We start from the raw sequence: 18,748 nt of genomic DNA on the forward strand, positions 1-18,748 counted from the left end.
CAGTGTCACCAGCAGCAAACCACACATGGAGTAGTCTAGAGAAAGAAGAGAAGCCCTATTCCCACCAAGCCTGCAGTGCTCCCCAGCCTTGTAGACAGGCCTGGGAATGGAGAGAGGTCTGCTCTGTAAATGTATTCTGCATACTCCAAGTCATAGGGAGGGGTTTGACAGGTGCTCCAGTCACAGCTGCTACTTCACACCGCTCCCACTCCTTCTGCTTCCTTGAACAGGTAGATTGATGACAGGGAAACCTACAACAGCTACTGCTGCTGTTTCCTGTGGCACTGTATCTGCAGCATTCTCAGCACCCTATATATAAATCCAGTTAACTTTCACCAATTGTAGATCCCTCCCACCTTTGACTATCCTTGTCCTGGCTTCAAAGATCTCACCTCAGCTTTGTCACACTGGTCTCAGATACCTGACACTGACTCTGCAGTAATTGGGCTCCCTTTCTGATAGAAGCTATCAGCACTCTGAATCTGTAACAAGTGTATGCTGATGATAACTACTTCTGAATATTTAGACAAATCAAAATATTGTTTACTCATACCAATACTGGACAATTAACTTGTCCTGCTAAACAGAAAATAAAATGTAAGCAACGTTTCCACTAAAAAAGTTACTCAGTGCAAATAAGGCCTGGAAATTTCACTTGACAAAATTAAAATCCAGAATAGGAACATGTATCCATGCTTTCTGGAAAATTTCCTTCCTTCAATAATAAGGTCAACAGATCAGTTACACTGGGTACTTCGACCTGCTTTCAGCTTGGCGGCAGAACCAGACCTGGCAGTCACTGGCAGTAGGGGAATGCCCCACCTCCTGACGTTCCCCTGACATTACTACTCCAGCCAGGTTAATTCATATCTACTTTTCAAAATTACAGATTGTGTTAAATATACAATTTCTCCTACTGCAGAGCATGATAAATTCTACCTAATGACAACAAATCCAAATCCTTGGATGTTAATTTCCATCTCTATTCTGAATGATCCATTTGTCTTCAAAGTGGGCTGTGTCTACAGATTTTATTACTCAAAGGGAAATTTTCAGCTAAACATGGATAAATTCGTCTATTCTCCTTCACGCTAAGGTCCACAGAGCTGTCACAACAGGATTTTCAGAGAAGTGTGCCTCCAGGATGGAAAGCAGCAGCATCCTTTAAATATGGATATCTAAAACATGGTAGATTATTGTGATTGAATGCATCCTTGTATTCACACCCTACACACCATTGCAATAATCTTTGTACAAAATATCCATTGTAATGTACCATTTGAAAACTAATAACTTGCTGGTCAATAATATCATGGTGAAAAATATGTAGCAACATTCTGTGTTAAGTTATAAAATCCCCCTGTATGATGTTACTAACTCATGTTCAAAAATCACACAGCCCCGCACCAGGAAAAGTCCTAAACACGGAAATGCGTGCATCTCAATTTATATAAAAGTTGTAAACAGGGTCCTAAGACAAAAGACAAAGAAAATCTGTGTTTCAGCAAACAGAGAGGAGAAGAAACAGCATGCACACTCTCCTTCACCACCAGACACCATGTTGCCTTCTTAACTGTTCAAATGAACTATAACTAGGAAAGTTAAATGCATTTCCCAGGGTGACTGAACTACAACAGTGAGGGGCAAAAACACCCCAAGTTCTCTCTCCCTCTCCATCTCTCTTTTTCACCTAAAACAACAAAAGAAACAGTGTTTGGATTTTGCTAGCAGATTCTGGCCTGAGAATTTGGTCAAAAACGTTTCTGGGAAGATGTGGTAAGAACTTCACCTTGAACCAAGTCTAGCTTGTTAAATTTAAAAAGTGCTTTATTTCTCTTGTAACCACTTCTGACTTTAATGCCTTATACCTGAACTCACTTTAAATATCTCTTTGTAGTTAAATAAATGTATTTTATTCATTAATAAAAACTAGGGCTGTCAAGCGATTAAAAAAATGAATTGTGATTAATTGCACTGTTAATAGAATACTGTTTATTTAAATATTTGTGAATGTTTTCTACATTTTCAAATATATTATTTCAATTACAACAGAAAATAAAGTGTACAGTGCTCACGTTATATTTGCTTTTCATTACAAGTATTTGCACTGTAAAAAACAAAATAAATAGTATTTTTCAATTCACCTAATACAAGTACTGTAGTGCAATCTCTTTATCATGAAAGTTGAACTTACAAATGTAGAATTATGTACAAAAAACCTGCATTCAAAAATAAAACAATGTAAAATTTTAGAGCCTGAAAGTCCACTCAGACCTACTTCTTGTTCAGCCACTCACGCAAATAAGTTTGTTTACATTTGCAGGAGATAATGCTGCCTGCTTCTTGTTTACAATGTAACCTGAACGTGAGAACAGGCGTTTGCATGGCACTGTTGTAGTCAGCATCGGAAGATATTCATGCGCCCGATGCGCTAAAGATTCATATGTCCCTTCATGCTTCAACCACAATTCCAGGGGACATGAGTCCATGCTGATGACGGGTTCTGCTTAATAACAATCCAAATCAGTGTGCACTGATGCACGTTCATTTTTATCATCTGAGTCAGATACCACCAGCAGAACACTGATTTTCTTTTTTGGTGGTTCGGGTTCTGTAGTTTCCGCATCAGAGTGTTGCTCATTTAAGACTTCTGAAAGCATGCTCCACTCCTCATACCTCTCAGATTTTGGAAGGCACCTCAGATTCTTAAACCTTGGGTCGAGTGCTGTAGCTATCTTTAGCAATCTCACATTGGTACCTTCTTTGCGTTTTGTGAAATCTGCAGTGAAAGTGTTCTTAGAATGAACAACATGTCATCATTTATTCTAGCTACCACTTGCAAAGAGGTATTTTCTCCTGTTGTACTTCATGGACTGCTTCAATTTCCCATATGACCTGGATTCCTGTCTATAGTATCTGGCAGATGTTAGGATTATGAATTTAATTTTTTTGCCTCAGCTCTCCATAGTTTCCCACTGTATCACTAAGATAGCTAGGAACTGATTTGTCTGAGCTTCTGATCCAAAGGACCAAACCTCATATACTTGTATGAAACAAATTTGAATCCCACTCTTTCCCTCACAGGAGAAGTTCTTAGGCCATATAATTTTTAAGTTGAGAAGCACAATATTTGCATTACTGTCCACCCATGTCAGCATTGTTTGTGAAAGCATGCAGAGGCACTTAGGGTGTCAGACGACAATTCATATATTTATTTTTGTTGGCCTGATGCCATCTGAGGGTTTTTATGCCCAAAGGAGGCGGCTGACATGATGCCTGACTGTGAAGAGCCTATATAGTGAGGAGCCCACTGTTTTCAGATAAAATCTTCCCTCATTAGAAGGGCCAAGTCCCTGAACACCAGGGAAAATAGTCACATTTCTCTTCGGTAGTGATACCAGGTTAGATTTTGGCTGGTGCATACTGAGAAGCCTTATGGCCTTATGAAATGGAGCCCAGGACAGAAAGAAATAATGGGCTAAGAGGTCCTTTACTGCGTAGCAGTTCTTCAGCACCTGGGCTGCCCTCCCTCTTATCACTCCATAGCCATGTGCTCGGGGCAGGAGGTGGAATAGTGGCAAGGCATGGCAACCTACAACTGAGGCTGGGAACAATTCAGTTCTTTTCCAGTCCTGCCTGCCTGCCTCCTTTCCTGCTTGGGGGAAGGGCAGTTTCGAGTCCTACTGGAATGCTCCAGAAACTGTTCTGGCACTTTTTTGGAAGCCAGAATGGCCTCTTACTGCATTTCCAGCACTTCTCGAGCACAGCACTCACTTACCAGGGAGGGGGTCAAGGTGTCCTTGCCCAGCCTAGATTGCAACTTGCCCAGCACAATTGACCTCTCCAATATTGCTTGGGACCTTTCCTACTTAGGGAGGACGGACCCTGTCCTGGCTTGGCTGTGAGAGAAACTGCACTCTACCCACATTGTCACAGAGCTCTCCTAATGAGACAGCAGATAAGGGGGTGAAGCAGGAGACTCACACCCTTCCTTTTGCCTCTGGCATCCTCAGTCTAGCTCTCTCCCTGAAACCTCTAGGAATACCAGTTGCGGCAAACACCTCAGAAGGGGAAGCAGAGATGAGAGGGCAGTCTCCCCCAAAATCAAATACAGCCCTGGGACACCGCTGAGAATTAAAGACACATTATTGAGGCAAACTGCTAATCTAACAATTTGAAAAAATATTTGGAATTTCCCTCAGGAAAGCTCTGCATCTGGGAGGCCTGGCTGAGTTGCCAGCCACAGGGGAGGCAGGAAAAAAAAAAAAAGGAGGGAACATTAGGAGACATGGCATGCCCCTGCTGCCAGTGACCTAGAGGTCTGATTCTGCTCACAAGCTACAAATGGATCTGAAGAAATGCATAACAAACTAAGTTACTAAATGAGAAATAATTGCATAGCAGCCACCAAATATACTGTGAAGTAGTAACACTTTCCTTGTTACACACTGTTAGACTGATTGGGAAATAGCATGAGCTCCAAGAGCAGTAACTGAAGTGGGATGTCACCATACTAGTGCATGGAAAGTGAAATTGTCAACCACAAAACAATCGAAAAATGGAGGATTTTTTACCCTTTCAGATTTAGTAATCAAAGTTGCTACTGGAACAGGTGTTAAGTTAAAAAACTTCAGACAGAAAAGTGATTTCTGAGATGACAGCTCCCCTTTAATTACAAAGACAATGTTCCAGTCTGACAGCAACAAAATGCAAACAACTGGAAAGTTTTAAGAGACTGATTCAAATGGAGAAACTAGTGACATCTCTAGAGCACAGTTACTGGGAGGGGAGAAAAAAGGTAAACTTATTTTCCTCAGTTACAAATGTTTCTCCCAGTTTCCTTCAATTGAACAGGGAGGCAATAAAGGAGATCCTTATTGTGTGAAATTTTTTTGTTTGGTTTTGGTGAGGAGAAGGTAGGTAGAGAGGCCCAAGTTGCCCTACTGGTACATTTGAATTATTACAGCCATTTTGAGAATGTAGACAGAGCGCTGATTAAGGAGATAAAGGCAGAGTCTCGCACTGAGCTCTGCTTGGGTGGACCTCTGTGTCTTTGGGGAGCCCCACCTGGGGATGAGTAGATCTCAGTGCAGGATAAGCACTCTGAAGACTAAGAACTAAGAGAGTATAAAAATAATTTTAAAAACCCATAACTGTCCAACCAAGAAAGCAGAGGGAAAATCCTCCATTATTTAATAATAAATGAACTGAAAAGTTTTGCTACAATGTTTTCTCATTCTCCAGACCTCTTAATAAACAAATGAAGACTGTACCAGTTCCCAGAAAACCAAAAAAAAGGAAAAACTAGGTATTAAATAAGCACATGGTGAGTTCTGATAAAGTAGTGGGTATCTACTAGGAAAAGACACAGGTAAGATACCTAATTTCACCTAAATAGTGCATGCTGCTCTGTCACACTAATACTGATGGAGAGTAGCGAGCAGCAAGAAATATCAACAACAGTCTTTAGCGGAAAATAGCTCACCCACAGAGGATGAAAAATGTTTAAACTTTTTATATTTTAAGGGGGCTTTTAATGTAGAACACCTGATCTGATCCAGGAGGAGAAAAAATTCTTCAATCTTCCTCCTTAGCCAGCAGGGCTTCACTGTCCAAGAAGAAACTGCCCAACCTTCTGACAAGTGTTTAGGAAGTATTTTCTGATCTAGTAGAGCAGAAGATACACAGGATTCTGGAATTGCTGGAAGTTGCAGTTATGATAAAAGGACTTGAAATTTGCTCGAGTTCCAGGCTGAGGAATGGTCAGGTATGATCATGTTCAAATCTGAAGAGCTGTTTAGTGCCTTTTCAAGTGACTCCCTGAAAAGCTTGTCCCCATCAAAGGGAGCTTGAAGCAGACAGCGCCAGCAGCAGTGTCTGGGCCTAAAAGGTATAAGCAGCAATTTACTGCAGTGGGCAGCGGCGTAGCAGCAGCAGAACCTGGATGAGAACCTCTCTCTAAACAACTACAGGACTTCTTAGCAGTGCACGAAAAAATGGATTTGGCCATTCAGAGTGCACAATCTTCTCCATAAACTCTGGTATAAGAAAAAGTCAAAAGAAACTAACTAGGATCTGGTGAAAAGTATAGGGAAGAGAAAATTAGATCCATCAGCCCATCCACCTTACTCTGCACAAAAAGGCAACCCTCATCACCTGGACAGGTCCAAATAGGACATGGACAGGACAGTTCATTCTTCCCCACTAATAACTTGGACAAATGCTGGTGATAGTTGGACAACTGCTCAGATAAGAGGCTGGTTGGAACTTTTGTAATGCCTCCCTCCTTATGATGGTACTTGGAAAGAAGGAGACCCAGGGTAACTAATGAAAAACAAAGCAGCCAGAAACACTTGTAAGTCACAAGATCTGGATGCCTAAGGAGTTCCACAGGGCAGAGAGAGGGAGAAGCAGGGCCTTCTTTTTTCCTATGAGGAATTGAGACAAACTGTTTTGTCTAAGAGTATGGGATGGGGCTCAAAAGGTTCAATTAAATAATAGAATAATCTGAGGCTTTAGGGATGGATGCCTAACAGCACTGTTCCTAGAAAGAGAACCCTTGGATGACATCTTTGAAAACTTATAAAGAGAGACAGCATGGGTCTGAGATTCTGAGCAGAAGAGAGACCAAACTACAGAGATTTTCATGTCCCTTGTACAGTTCGGGCAATAAAATTCAACATAAGTAGCAGTTGGGTGGGACCCCACACCTTGAGCATTACTTCTCCTCACACAGATCTGTTCTTTGGATCTTGCAGTCATGCTTAGTCTCATTTAAAAGAAAGCAGGTGATAAACTGGCTGTGTACATCTGAAAAGCCAGGCGCTACAACTAATATAAATCTATTATTATTTATATTAGTTGTAGGGCCTAGCAGCCCTAGGCATGAACCACTGTGTTAGGCACTACGTGTTACTGTTAAGTACCAAAACATTGTAACTTTGCAGATTAAAATTTAAGGATCTATTGTTTATCTGCAAAATGGACAACGGATGTCTTTCAAAATCAGTTTTTCTATTGGATAGTCCTAATTTCAAGGGCTCTATTTTTTTATTAAGTATAAGCAAAGATAATTTATTAGTTGGACAAACTGTTAGACTCTTTTTTTTTGGTAAATAAACTCTGATGACAAATGCTCAGACCTTATCCCAACGTGGTTTCATCACTGAGGGGTGCAGGCTACTAGAGACAGCATACAGACAGAAGGCCAAAATGGAAAGAAAGAAACGGACATTATTTTCAATGAACCATCAGAAACACAACCATTTAAAAGCTTATGTAGTTATCAATGGTCACCTGTCAAACTGGGGGGGGGGGTATCTAGTGGTGTTCTAGGGATCTGTCCTGGTTCCGCTACTATGCAATATTTTCATTAACTGCCTTGAATAATGGAGTGCAGAGTATGCTTATAAAATCTGCAGATGTCACCAAACTGGGAGAGGCCGGAGGACAGGATTAGAATTCAAAACTACCTTTACAAATTGAAGACTTGGTCATGCAGTTAGGAAAAGGGCTAATATCATTCTGGGGTATATTAACAGGAGTGTTGTATATATCACACAGGAGGTAATTTCCCCTCTTTTCTTGACATTGGTGAGACCTCAGCTGGAGTAACGTGTCCATTTCTGGGTGCCACATTTTAACAAAGATGTGGACAAATTAGAGAGAATCCAGAGGAAAGCAATAAAAATGATAAAAGGTTTAAAAATCCTGACCTATGAGGGAAGGTTAAAGAAAGTGGGCACGTTTAGTCTTAAGAAAGGAAGACTGAGGGGGGACCTGATAACAGTCTTCAAATATGTTAAGGGCTGTTATAGAGAGGCTGCTGATCAAATATTCTCCATGTCCACCGAACGTAGGACAAGAAGTAGTAGACTTAATCTACAGCAAGAGAGATTTAGGTTAGATATTAGAAAAACGTTTTAACTATAAAGATAGTTAAGCTCTGGAATAGGCTTCCAAAGGAGGTTGTGGAATCCCTATCACAGGAGGTTTTCAAGACCATCTTAAACAAACACTTGTCAGGGATGGTCTAAGTATACCTGGTCTTGCCTCAGTGTAAGAGGCTAGATTAAATGACCTTGAGGTCCAACCCCACATATCTGTGATTTTAGTGCCTTGCCTCCTTCCTTCTGCTAGCTGTAAGGAATTCTAAAACACGGAAATTCTCTAATTCCTATGATATCCTAAAGAAGGACTTGCCCTCTAGTTACCAAACTGCTGCTAGGTTGGAGGAGGCCAAAACCCAGGAGATTCGAGCCTGAAAAAAAAAAAAGAGGGCCACAAAGTCCTGAGGAATCGTCATCAGCTTTGCACAGAGGCAAAAGATTAGGTTGTCAATGTGACTGCAATATATCAAACATGCCAGAAGTGGAGCCAAAAAGCAGCTTGATTTAAAAATATATATATCTATGTTTAGATATATATTTTTAGATATACATCAGAAGAGGGATCTTCTGTTTACTTCCAAGAAGGGAATTTCCAACAGAAATAATATTTAACTCTTGTTCAGAGCTTTTCATCCAGAGATCTCAAAGTCCATTACCAAGGAGGTATGTATCATTATCTCCTTTCAGATGGGGAAACTGGTCCAAAGATAATAGTCAAAGAACAATGGATACCCACACAGAACAAGATACATTTTATGTAAATCTGGGGAAGAAAAATCATATAAAACAGACCAAAACTTAAGGTACAATCCTGCCAACACTTTGCTACTCTTGGTGTTGGCTTTGCACAAACGAATGCTTACCAATTAAATTCTAAAAAAAAAAATTGAGCTTAGTACTTGGAAGTTCTGCTAATTGAGGAAATTATAGTAAAAGTACTTGAGGCATTTCATCAGCATGTGGGTATGTCTGTATCTTAAAAAAAAAAAAAATTCAGGTTATTTGCTTGAGTAGTCTCCCTGAAACCAAGCACTACCCTTGATAGCAAGCGCTTGCAGGATCAGGCCCTTATTTTCCTACTTCAGTGAACAATGTTTCAACTTTATAAACTTTTATATTTGTCCAATAATCTATAGTTATGAAGTAACTAGGCACAATCCATAATCCATTCTGCCTTTTTATACAAACACATTTCACTATGATTTACAATAAAAATAAATAATTAGTCCAATATTTTAATTCTGATTCCTCTGGAGTAAACAGGCCTGGATTGGTTTGTCTCAGAGAAAACTAGAAGAATTACTTTTGTGGAGATCACATCTGAAAGGCTTTTTGGGAGGTGGAGGAAAGAGAAGAAAATCGCTCCTCGGTCACTCTAATTCACCAAACTGAAGTAACTGTTGAATATGCCATAAACTCAAGAGGAAAGTGGTACCTATCATTAAATGTTTGCTATGCCTGAGTAAATTATTTTCACTATTTTTTTCTCCTTTTATAACTTCCTTTAGTTTAGTAGGCAACTTTCATTCCTTTTATGTCAGTCTACCTCAGTAACTAGCTTATTCAGCCAAGATCAATCTGATCAAGTAATAGGCTTTCAAGAGAGAATTTTTAAAAAGATTTTTTAAAATTAAAAGGCATATTATTTCTTATGAGCAAAGGAATTAAATGGATTCAAAGTTTAGATGTTATTATGTAAACTAATGGTATTTTGCATCAATAAAAACACTCAATATCATTATTTCCTTTCAGTCCTTTCATTACTATCCTAGATATTGTTATTATAGCACAATATTGCCAAACAAATTAGTAAACCAATTTTGGGGCGTGACATATATGAGTAGTTAAAACAAAGAGAGATAAAGAAAAATCCATTTTTGTAAACATCAGCAGTGCATAGGCAGACAACTGAAAATATTTTAACACAAACTGATAGACCATGAATGGCTTCTAGTTTGGATCCCAAATTCATGAAGACTGAAAGCTGATTTTTCAGTGTACCTGCCCACAAATGATTTGCACGTTACAATGCTTTGAGTTTTCTCATTTCATGGTTAGAAACGTAGTGAATTAAATGTTAACTGTTTGGCCTACTGCTGTTCTTTGAACTCAAATTTCTTACTTTTCAAGTATACAGATATTTATTCAATAAATGGGGAAAATTTAAATAAACAACTACACCCAATTGCATTAACACACTGATATAACAACACAAAATAAATTGTGACAGTTGAACACATCATGATGACACACACATCTACCTTTTACGGTTTTTGCACCCACATAAGAAGTCTTAATTAGGGAGTTTGGGGAACCAATTAGCCCCCAAAATGTACTGGTTAACTGAATCACTTAAGTAGCCAGGACATGAAAACCTACTAACCCAAGGACTACCTGCACGGCCAGGCCCCTCCAAAGTCCTCAATTTAGAGGTACAGTGTATAAAATATTGTGTACTATTTACTGTGTACTATATTAGACTGTAATGTATTATTTTAAATTTAATGCATTTTTTAAAATGAACTCACTACAGTAACTCTGTTGCTTTTTGTTAAACCTTCTTTCCAGCCCTGGCCCAACTCCACTTTTTCTCTATCCTATACTGATCATTATATAGCTTTGCCCCATGTTGTTTTCAGTGCTTTCTTCCTCTTATCTTTCTCGCCTTCTCTAGCCCTTTACACCCTTTCTATTTTCCCCTAAAGTGTGTGCTTTACTTCCTCCCCTATATTTTTTTGTTTCTCTTTCTGTTCCCCCTTAACCTCTCACTCCACCTTAGGTCTTGTAATTGAGAACTCTGAGTGCAGCAGTGAATCTGCAAAAATAGGTCAGTTTTATTCTGTTTCTTCAGTTTTTAAAAACTATGAACGACCGCAGAATCAGGCATTGTATCTCTTCACTGGGGAGTGAACCCAAAAATAGAGACGAGTGGTGACCCCCCCAAACACACAGCTAATCCATCCCATCCTACTCTCTATTTTTGGGTCCACCTCCCCCATCAAAGGCCATGGAGCCAATTCTACTATCACACATAGCTTTTAAAAGTTCCAGAAGCAGACTGTAAATTTCACTGTTGCCCAGAGTTCCTAATAGTGGGAGTGAAAACTGACAAGATTCCCCTTAGTTTTCACTCTGCTGTGTTTAACAAAGCTATAAATAACAGCAGAGACACAAACTATCTGTCTGAACATTTAGGAACAACAGACTGCATCAGTTTGCACTAGGTTCTCATTTGGAAAGTTATCTTTGCAATCACAGAGTATTAGAGGCTAAGGGTTCCTCCCCCCCCCAAAATTAAAGTTTCAGTTCTACAGAGGCTGATGGCACTTGCCCAGGAAAGTTTCTTGCTCTATTCACAACAGGGAGTGGATTTTTCCAAGACTTGTAAATGGCTAACATTTTTCTAACATGGTTGCTTTTAGAGATGGTTGGAGGCTAGATTCTCTACTGCAATCCCAGGTGGCTCAAAGATGCTAGAATCTGGTCATAACTGACTCTCTGAAAACTACCTCAGGAAAGGGGAGAGACTCTTAACTAGCATAAAGCCAGTTGAGCTGGCTACTGCGCCAAGCATCTCCTAATCAGGCTATATTCATCGGCATAGGTGTGCTCCATTAGGCTGCTCTAATTTTATGCCAGAGCTGAAGAAGCTAGGGTTTCAAAATTAGGGCAATATAACTGACCAGCCGGTGGCCCACTCCCACCCTTGTGCCAAATGGTTCTTGACACCAGAGAAAATCTAGCCCTACCATCGTCATACAGCTGATATTTTTTTTGAGCTTACACGTGAAACACTTAGGATAGAATTTCTTCCTTTTCATTCTTGCTATATAATATCACCACCCTCAGCTTTTAGATAGCACTTTTCATCCATAGATGTCAAAATGCTTTATAAAGGAGCTATGCATCATCCCCACTTTATAGATGGGGAAACAGAAGGCACAGCAACTAAGTGATTTAATCAAGATCATCAAACAGACCAGTCAAATGGCCAGGAAAAGAACCCAAGTTTCCCAACTCCCAGTCCAATGCCCCATCTTGTGAGCCACACTGAATGGTAAGGAACAAACATCTGTAACTACATTAATGCAAAAAGAAAAGGAGTACTTGTGGCACCTTAGAGACTAACCAATTTATTTGAGCATGAGCTTTCGTGAGCTACAGCTCACTTCATCAGATGTATACCGTGGAAACTGCAGCAGACTTTATATACACACAGAGAATATGAAACAATACCTCCTCCCACCCCACTGTCCTGCTGGTAATAGCTTATCTAAAGTGATCAACAGGTGGGCCATTTCCAGCACAAATCCAGGTTTTCTCACCCTCCACCCCCACACACAAATTCATTCTCCTGCTGGTGCTAGCCCATCCAAAGTGACAACTCTTTACATAATCAAGTCGGGCTATTTCCTGCATAGATCCAGGTTTTCTCACATCCCCCCCACCCCCATACACACACAAACTCACTCTCCTGCTGGTAATAGCTCATCTAAACTGACCACTCTCCAAGTTTAAATCCAAGTTAAACCAGAACATCTGGGGGGGGGGGGGTAGGAAAAAACAAGAGGAAACAGGCTACCTTGCATAATGACTTAGCCACTCCCAGTCTCTATTTAAGCCTAAATTAATAGTATCCAATTTGCAAATGAATTCCAATTCAGCAGTTTCTCGCTGGAGTCTGGATTTGAAGTTTTTTTGTTTTAAGATAGCGACCTTCATGTCTGTGATTGCGTGACCAGAGAGATTGAAGTGTTCTCCGACTGGTTTATGAATGTTATAATTCTTGACATCTGATTTGTGTCCATTTATTCTTTTACGTAGAGACTGTCCAGTTTGACCAATGTACATGGCAGAGGGGCATTGCTGGCACATGATGGCATATATCACATTGGTGGATGTGCAGGTGAACGAGCCTCTGATAGTGTGGCTGATGTTATTAGGCCCTGTGATGGTGTCCCCTGAATAGATATGTGGGCACAATTGGCAACGGGCTTTGTTGCAAGGATAAGTTCCTGGGTTAGTGGTTCTGTTGTGTGGTATGTGGTTGTTGGTGAGTATTTGCTTCAGGTTGCGGGGCTGTCTGTAGGCAAGGACTGGCCTGTCTCCCAAGACTTGTGAGAGTGTTGGGTCATCCTTTAGGATAGGTTGTAGATCCTTAATAATGCGTTGGAGGGGTTTTAGTTGGGGGCTGAAGGTGACCGCTAGTGGCGTTCTGTTATTTTCTTTGTTAGGCCTGTCCTGTAGTAGGTAACTTCTGGGAACTCTTCTGGCTCTATCAATCTGTTTCTTTACTTCTGCAGGTGGGTATTGTAGTTGTAAGAAAGCTTGACAGAGATCTTGTAGGTGTTTGTCTCTGTCTGAGGGGTTGGAGCAAATGCGGTTGTATCGCAGAGCTTGGCTGTAGACGATGGATCGTGTGGTGTGGTCAGGGTGAAAGCTGGAGGCATGCAGGTAGGAATAGCGGTCAGTAGGTTTCCGGTACAACCTATCCTAAAGGATGACCCAACACTCTCACAAGTCTTGGGAGACAGGCCAGTCCTTGCCTACAGACAGCCCCGCAACCTGAAGCAAATACTCACCAACAACCACATACCACACAACAGAACCACTAACCCAGGAACTTATCCTTGCAACAAAGCCCGTTGCCAATTGTGCCCACATATCTATTCAGGGGACACCATCACAGGGCCTAATAACATCAGCCACACTATCAGAGGCTCGTTCACCTGCACATCCACCAATGTGATATATGCCATCATGTGCCAGCAATGCCCCTCTGCCATGTACATTGGTCAAACTGGACAGTCTCTACGTAAAAGAATAAATGGACACAAATCAGATGTCAAGAATTATAACATTCATAAACCAGTCGGAGAACACTTCAATCTCTCTGGTCACGCAATCACAGACATGAAGGTCGCTATCTTAAAACAAAAAAACTTCAAATCCAGACTCCAGCGAGAAACTGCTGAATTGGAATTCATTTGCAAATTGGATACTATTAATTTAGGCTTAAATAGAGACTGGGAGTGGCTAAGTCATTATGCAAGGTAGCCTGTTTCCTCTTGTTTTTTCCTACCCCCCCCCCCCCCAGATGTTCTGGTTTAACTTGGATTTAAACTTGGAGAGTGGTCAGTTTAGATGAGCTATTACCAGCAGGAGAGTGAGTTTGTGTGTGTATGGGGGTGGGGGGGATGTGAGAAAACCTGGATCTATGCAGGAAATAGCCCGACTTGATTATGTAAAGAGTTGTCACTTTGGATGGGCTAGCACCAGCAGGAGAGTGAATTTGTGTGGGGGGGTGGAGGGTGAGAAAACCTGGATTTGTGCTGGAAATGGCCCACCTGTTGATCACTTTAGATAAGCTATTACCAGCAGGACAGTGGGGTGGGAGGAGGTATTGTTTCATATTCTCTGTGTGTATATAAAGTCTGCTGCAGTTTCCACGGTATACATCTGATGAAGTGAGCTGTAGCTCACGAAAGCTCATGCTCAAATAAATTGGTTAGTCTCTAAGGTGCCACAAGTACTCCTTTTCTTTTTGCGAATACAGACTAACACGGCTGTTCCTCTGAAACCTACATTAATGCAAAAGACTTACTAGAAATGCTTAACAAGTTTGTAATGCCACAGAATCTGAAGTCAATACCTTGAAAGTGCTGCCCTCACTTAGAATCATGCAGTTTCCACTTATTTAATTAGCTCAAGATCTTAAATATAAGGAAGTACATACACATCTATGTAACTTTTAATATCATAAGATATGAAAATGTTGGAGGAACTGGCTAATGTTAATACTCTGTAGTTGGACATATTTATTCCTGCATTTCCATTATAAGCTATTTTCAGGAGCATATTACTTTAGCCTAACTAGTCACTCTAAGATAAAACATAGCATACAAAGGTTCACCTCACAAGCAAACTTTTATTTTGTTTGTACTCAAATTTAGTTTAGGTTGTTTTGGCAAATAAGGATTACATTCAAAACTTAAAAATAAATTTTGAGCAATAGGCACATTTTGCCTTACAACACAGTAACTCCAAAAATCTTCACCTCAAAATGGAACACTGTATAAACAATTCACTATTTGGGGGAAAGTAAAAATTCCAGAGAAGCGTCATTTAATTAACAAGTTACTGTAAATGCATAGTAACTATTTTTTTACCAAAAGTTCCATATAGATTATTTGTAGGTTTGGCTTGTTAGTAGAACGATTATTATACAAATGAAACCTGCATGAGCTTTGACCCTAAATGGTCTCAGTAAATAATCTAACACTACAATATTGATATTAAACAATGTTGGAAACCAAAACATGTACCCTAAATAAAATTGCTTTAAACATATACTGAAGTAAACAACGTATTTGTGGGTCTGATATAAAGTACACAGACATTGAAAGTAAAGACTGAAACCCAACTTAAACGTTCTTTTGTGGTTGTACTATTTAATAAGTTAGAGAGAGATACTCAGTAAAAGTTTACCTTACTTCAGCTGGTGTATTTTGGGAATATGGATTTGCAGAACAAGCCAAAATCCTAATTACAGCCCCAGGGTGATATGTTTCCAGAACATGCACTGCTGTGGGATAAACTGGCTCCTCAAAAGCAAGCTCTACGTAGTCCTGGCTATAGAAGTTAGGTGGAGTCCTCTTGAATGGCAACTGGGCACTAGGACACTGATTCCACCAAGTTCCATAAGTTCGAAACACAGCAGTCTGAGTGAAGTCACCAGAACTGGGGTACACATTTGGAATACCTGCCAAATTCCACATGGTGTAGGACATGCTGTTTTCACTACCGTAATGAGAACTGAAATCCAACACTTCTTTGGCATACTGGACTACTTCAACATTGATAGGTAAGGCTCGGCTGTTTGATTCAATAGCTCTCCGGCTGTTCATCATTTCTCCCCTTGTAGCTGTCCTGGCTCGGCGCCGAAGGCAGATATAGTAAAACATGCTGAGAACTGTTAACATGGGAAACACCGGTGACATCTAGATATGAATTATGAAGCTGCAAAAGGTCAGGCGTCCTATATAAGGTGCATTAACTCTTTGGGGGATGTTTCAAAAAAACAGCTGAATAAAACAGAATGGCTAAACATGGTCAACACAGAAAATTTTTCCAGTAGGAAACCTATTTGCTTTTACTCACTCTAATTTGTCATCTTAAGACAACGCTGTCATTAAAAATCTAAAATCAAGTGGCTTCTATAGGGCCACTGAATAAAAAAAAGGCCGTTTTCTGGAAGTTAAATTGAGCCAAAAACTAAACTAACTATTTTCCATGTTAGATAACCAGCCTGCAGTAATAACAAAAATGTTGTTTTTAATGTAAAACTTTCAGCACTACCCTTTCATGTTGTCCGTGAGAGCATGCACCCCTGATATAAAAGTCAGTGGACTCCAAAATGATGTTCATTGGAGTCCATTAATAATATCAGCTGGATGTCTTCTATACAGCCATGACACAAGGTAGGCGTTCAGGGTTCTGTGACTGTGTCAGAAGCAGAAGTCTATATGCACGGTGCTTTACATCTGAAAAAAGAAAACATTTTGGTTCATATATTTACTGTATTAGATTCAAAATTTGCTAAACCTGGACACTGTAGCCATGAAAACTATTTCTAACTAGAACAAATATAAAAACAAAAAACAAGTATAATACCTACATAGTCTAATCTATCAGACAAAACCACATTTCAGCAGTTATACTAGAGCGTACTTTATGTAAACTGTATGCTTATTCTGGATTACTTTCTAATCAAATAAGATATATCCTAGAAAAGTAAGCTTTAACAAGAGAGCATGAGATGAAGAGAAAACACTGAACTAGCACACAAGAACCATAAAGTTAAGGTGACTAAAATCTGACAATAACTAAAAAAGTGGAGTACGTTTTCACTGTCCAGACTGACTGGCATGCAAAAAGTAAACAATTAGTATAATTGGTAGAAGAGTTCGGTTTTAAAAGTTCTTCAGGTAAAGAAATTTGTTTGAAAACATGTAATTTTTAATCTGTCAGTTTAACGAAACGGGTATGTCCATATTAGATTTCCTACAAATAAAGATTATCTTACAAACCCAACGGCAAAGTTAGCAGGCACAAAACAACTATAAGGCAAAAACTGTTAGATTTACCAATATAATCAGTCTTCTATTAGTAACAAAATATTTCCTTACAGCTTATCAAGAAGCAAGACATACCAAAATTAATCTCCCCACCATGATAAAAAAAAATACAACTAACTTTGTTGCTCCACTGAAATCTTGTTTAACTGTTGCTCACTGGCTTCAGTGGTAAAGAGAGAAGAGCAGTGCTGGAGTCTGGAGAAAGGATGACTAAGCATCTCCTAAAATAGATGAAGTGTTTCTGCAGCAGACATTTACTGGGCATGTACTGTATTAATCACTGGGGCGTACAGTGGCTGCACTTCTACTTCAGGACAAACACTAACAAATCATTAACCTAATGCCTCTGCTGTTCTAGCAGGCCAACTGCACATTTACCATTTGAAATAAGTCGCAGTTGGGACAATACTTTGTTTAGTCAGACAACCTTTGTTTTTCTGGTGTAACTCACTTCACCCCAACTTCAAAAACAAACCACCAAAACAACCCAAAAAATCAACACCGATACACATATGGGTAGCATCCACTGAGCCCCCTTTTTGTCAGAATACTATTAGCAATTGACAGTGCAGGTTTCATAAGATAAAGGCAGGCTGCAGCCTCCACTCCTATATTTGACAGTGAGAAAACATATGTTGAGGAACTGTTCACTCTTTCTTTCTTATTCCTCCTCCTACAATTTTTGTTGGTCTAGTTTCTGTCCTTAAAATCAGATTTTATACCAGCTATCGCAACTTGAACTACATTTGGCACCTACCACAGCGGGGAAAACATAAGAAGTTGTCTTGGCTCAGCCTTGAGCTCTGCAGGGAAGCCAAAGCCAAACAAAAAAGGTGTTCTAAAGGCCCTGGCCTTTGGAAGAGACATGGGAAGGAAGCAACAAGTTGCTGTTCTCTCTATTTCAACTGGGGCGAATTAAAAGTTTAACTGAAGACTAGGACTATGTAAAAAAACCACTTCTTTTGGATTCTTTTCTCCTGATCTAACATGCCTTATTTAAAGATTAAAAAAGGAAATAAGTGCTAGAATAGATCATCAGATCTGCACCCTTCATTCCTCCACAAGCCTCACCTGTGTGGCGCAGCACCCCAAGGGAAAGGAAAACACTTTACAAGATGCCTCCGATGAGGAAACGTCATTAAAAAAAACAGATTTTTTATTTTTAAAATCATTAGAATTCAGGTGCAAATTCCAAAATTTGATTCTAACTAGTGTTTTGTGTGTTACTTCTGACAAATTCCACCTCCTCCCCCCCCCCCCCGATATTTTGTTTCTAGTTTTAAAGCGGAAGCAGGAAGTTGCAATGAGATTCAGCTAGCTGTGAGTGTAATACCACTGTATAGGATCCTATACCATACCCAATTTCCCCAGCAGTTTGCAAATCATCACCCCAGTTCTATATTCACTGCTCCTTGGAAAACTGTAGATTGGGAATTGAGAAGACTATGAACCAGTGCCCATAAATTATTTGAAAAATCAGTGAACATAATGGATAATGACACACTAGTTCTAGGCACTGGCATGAAAAAAATCAGCTGTTCGTTTTTTATGCTAAGTTCATATTCCACAAAAAATTAAGCATATTTTAAAAGTGTCTTTGTACATCTATTATTTTTATATTAGTTATAGCGCCTAGCAGCCCTAGTCATGAACCACTGTGTTAGGCACTACGTGTTACTGTTCCGTACCAAAACATTTTGTAACTTTGCAGATTAAAGTTTA

The 18,748-nt window shown here is 39.8% G+C and overlaps 1 protein-coding gene across 5 annotated transcripts in view; it reads right to left on the reverse strand.

Annotated features, from left to right (window-relative positions):
- The window catches only part of FBXL4 (F-box and leucine rich repeat protein 4), a 125,067-nt gene that overhangs the window by 87,605 nt on the left and 18,714 nt on the right, over window positions 1-18,748 (reverse strand). For 4 of the 5 annotated variants that reach the window (XM_048844947.2, XM_048844944.2, XM_048844946.2 and 1 more), the window contains exon 2: window positions 15,378-16,432. In XM_048844947.2, coding sequence (XP_048700904.1) covers window positions 15,378-15,889 — 512 coding nt within the window. In that variant the 5' untranslated portion in view covers window positions 15,890-16,432. Of the gene's footprint in view, window positions 1-15,377; window positions 16,433-17,144; window positions 17,257-18,748 lie in introns of those variants that run through there. The other variant, XM_048844945.2, reaches the window with a different exon arrangement.

Source organism: Caretta caretta, chromosome 3 (genome assembly GCF_965140235.1).
Source record: "Caretta caretta isolate rCarCar2 chromosome 3, rCarCar1.hap1, whole genome shotgun sequence".
In the NCBI taxonomy this organism is placed as follows: Eukaryota; Metazoa; Chordata; order Testudines; family Cheloniidae; genus Caretta; species Caretta caretta.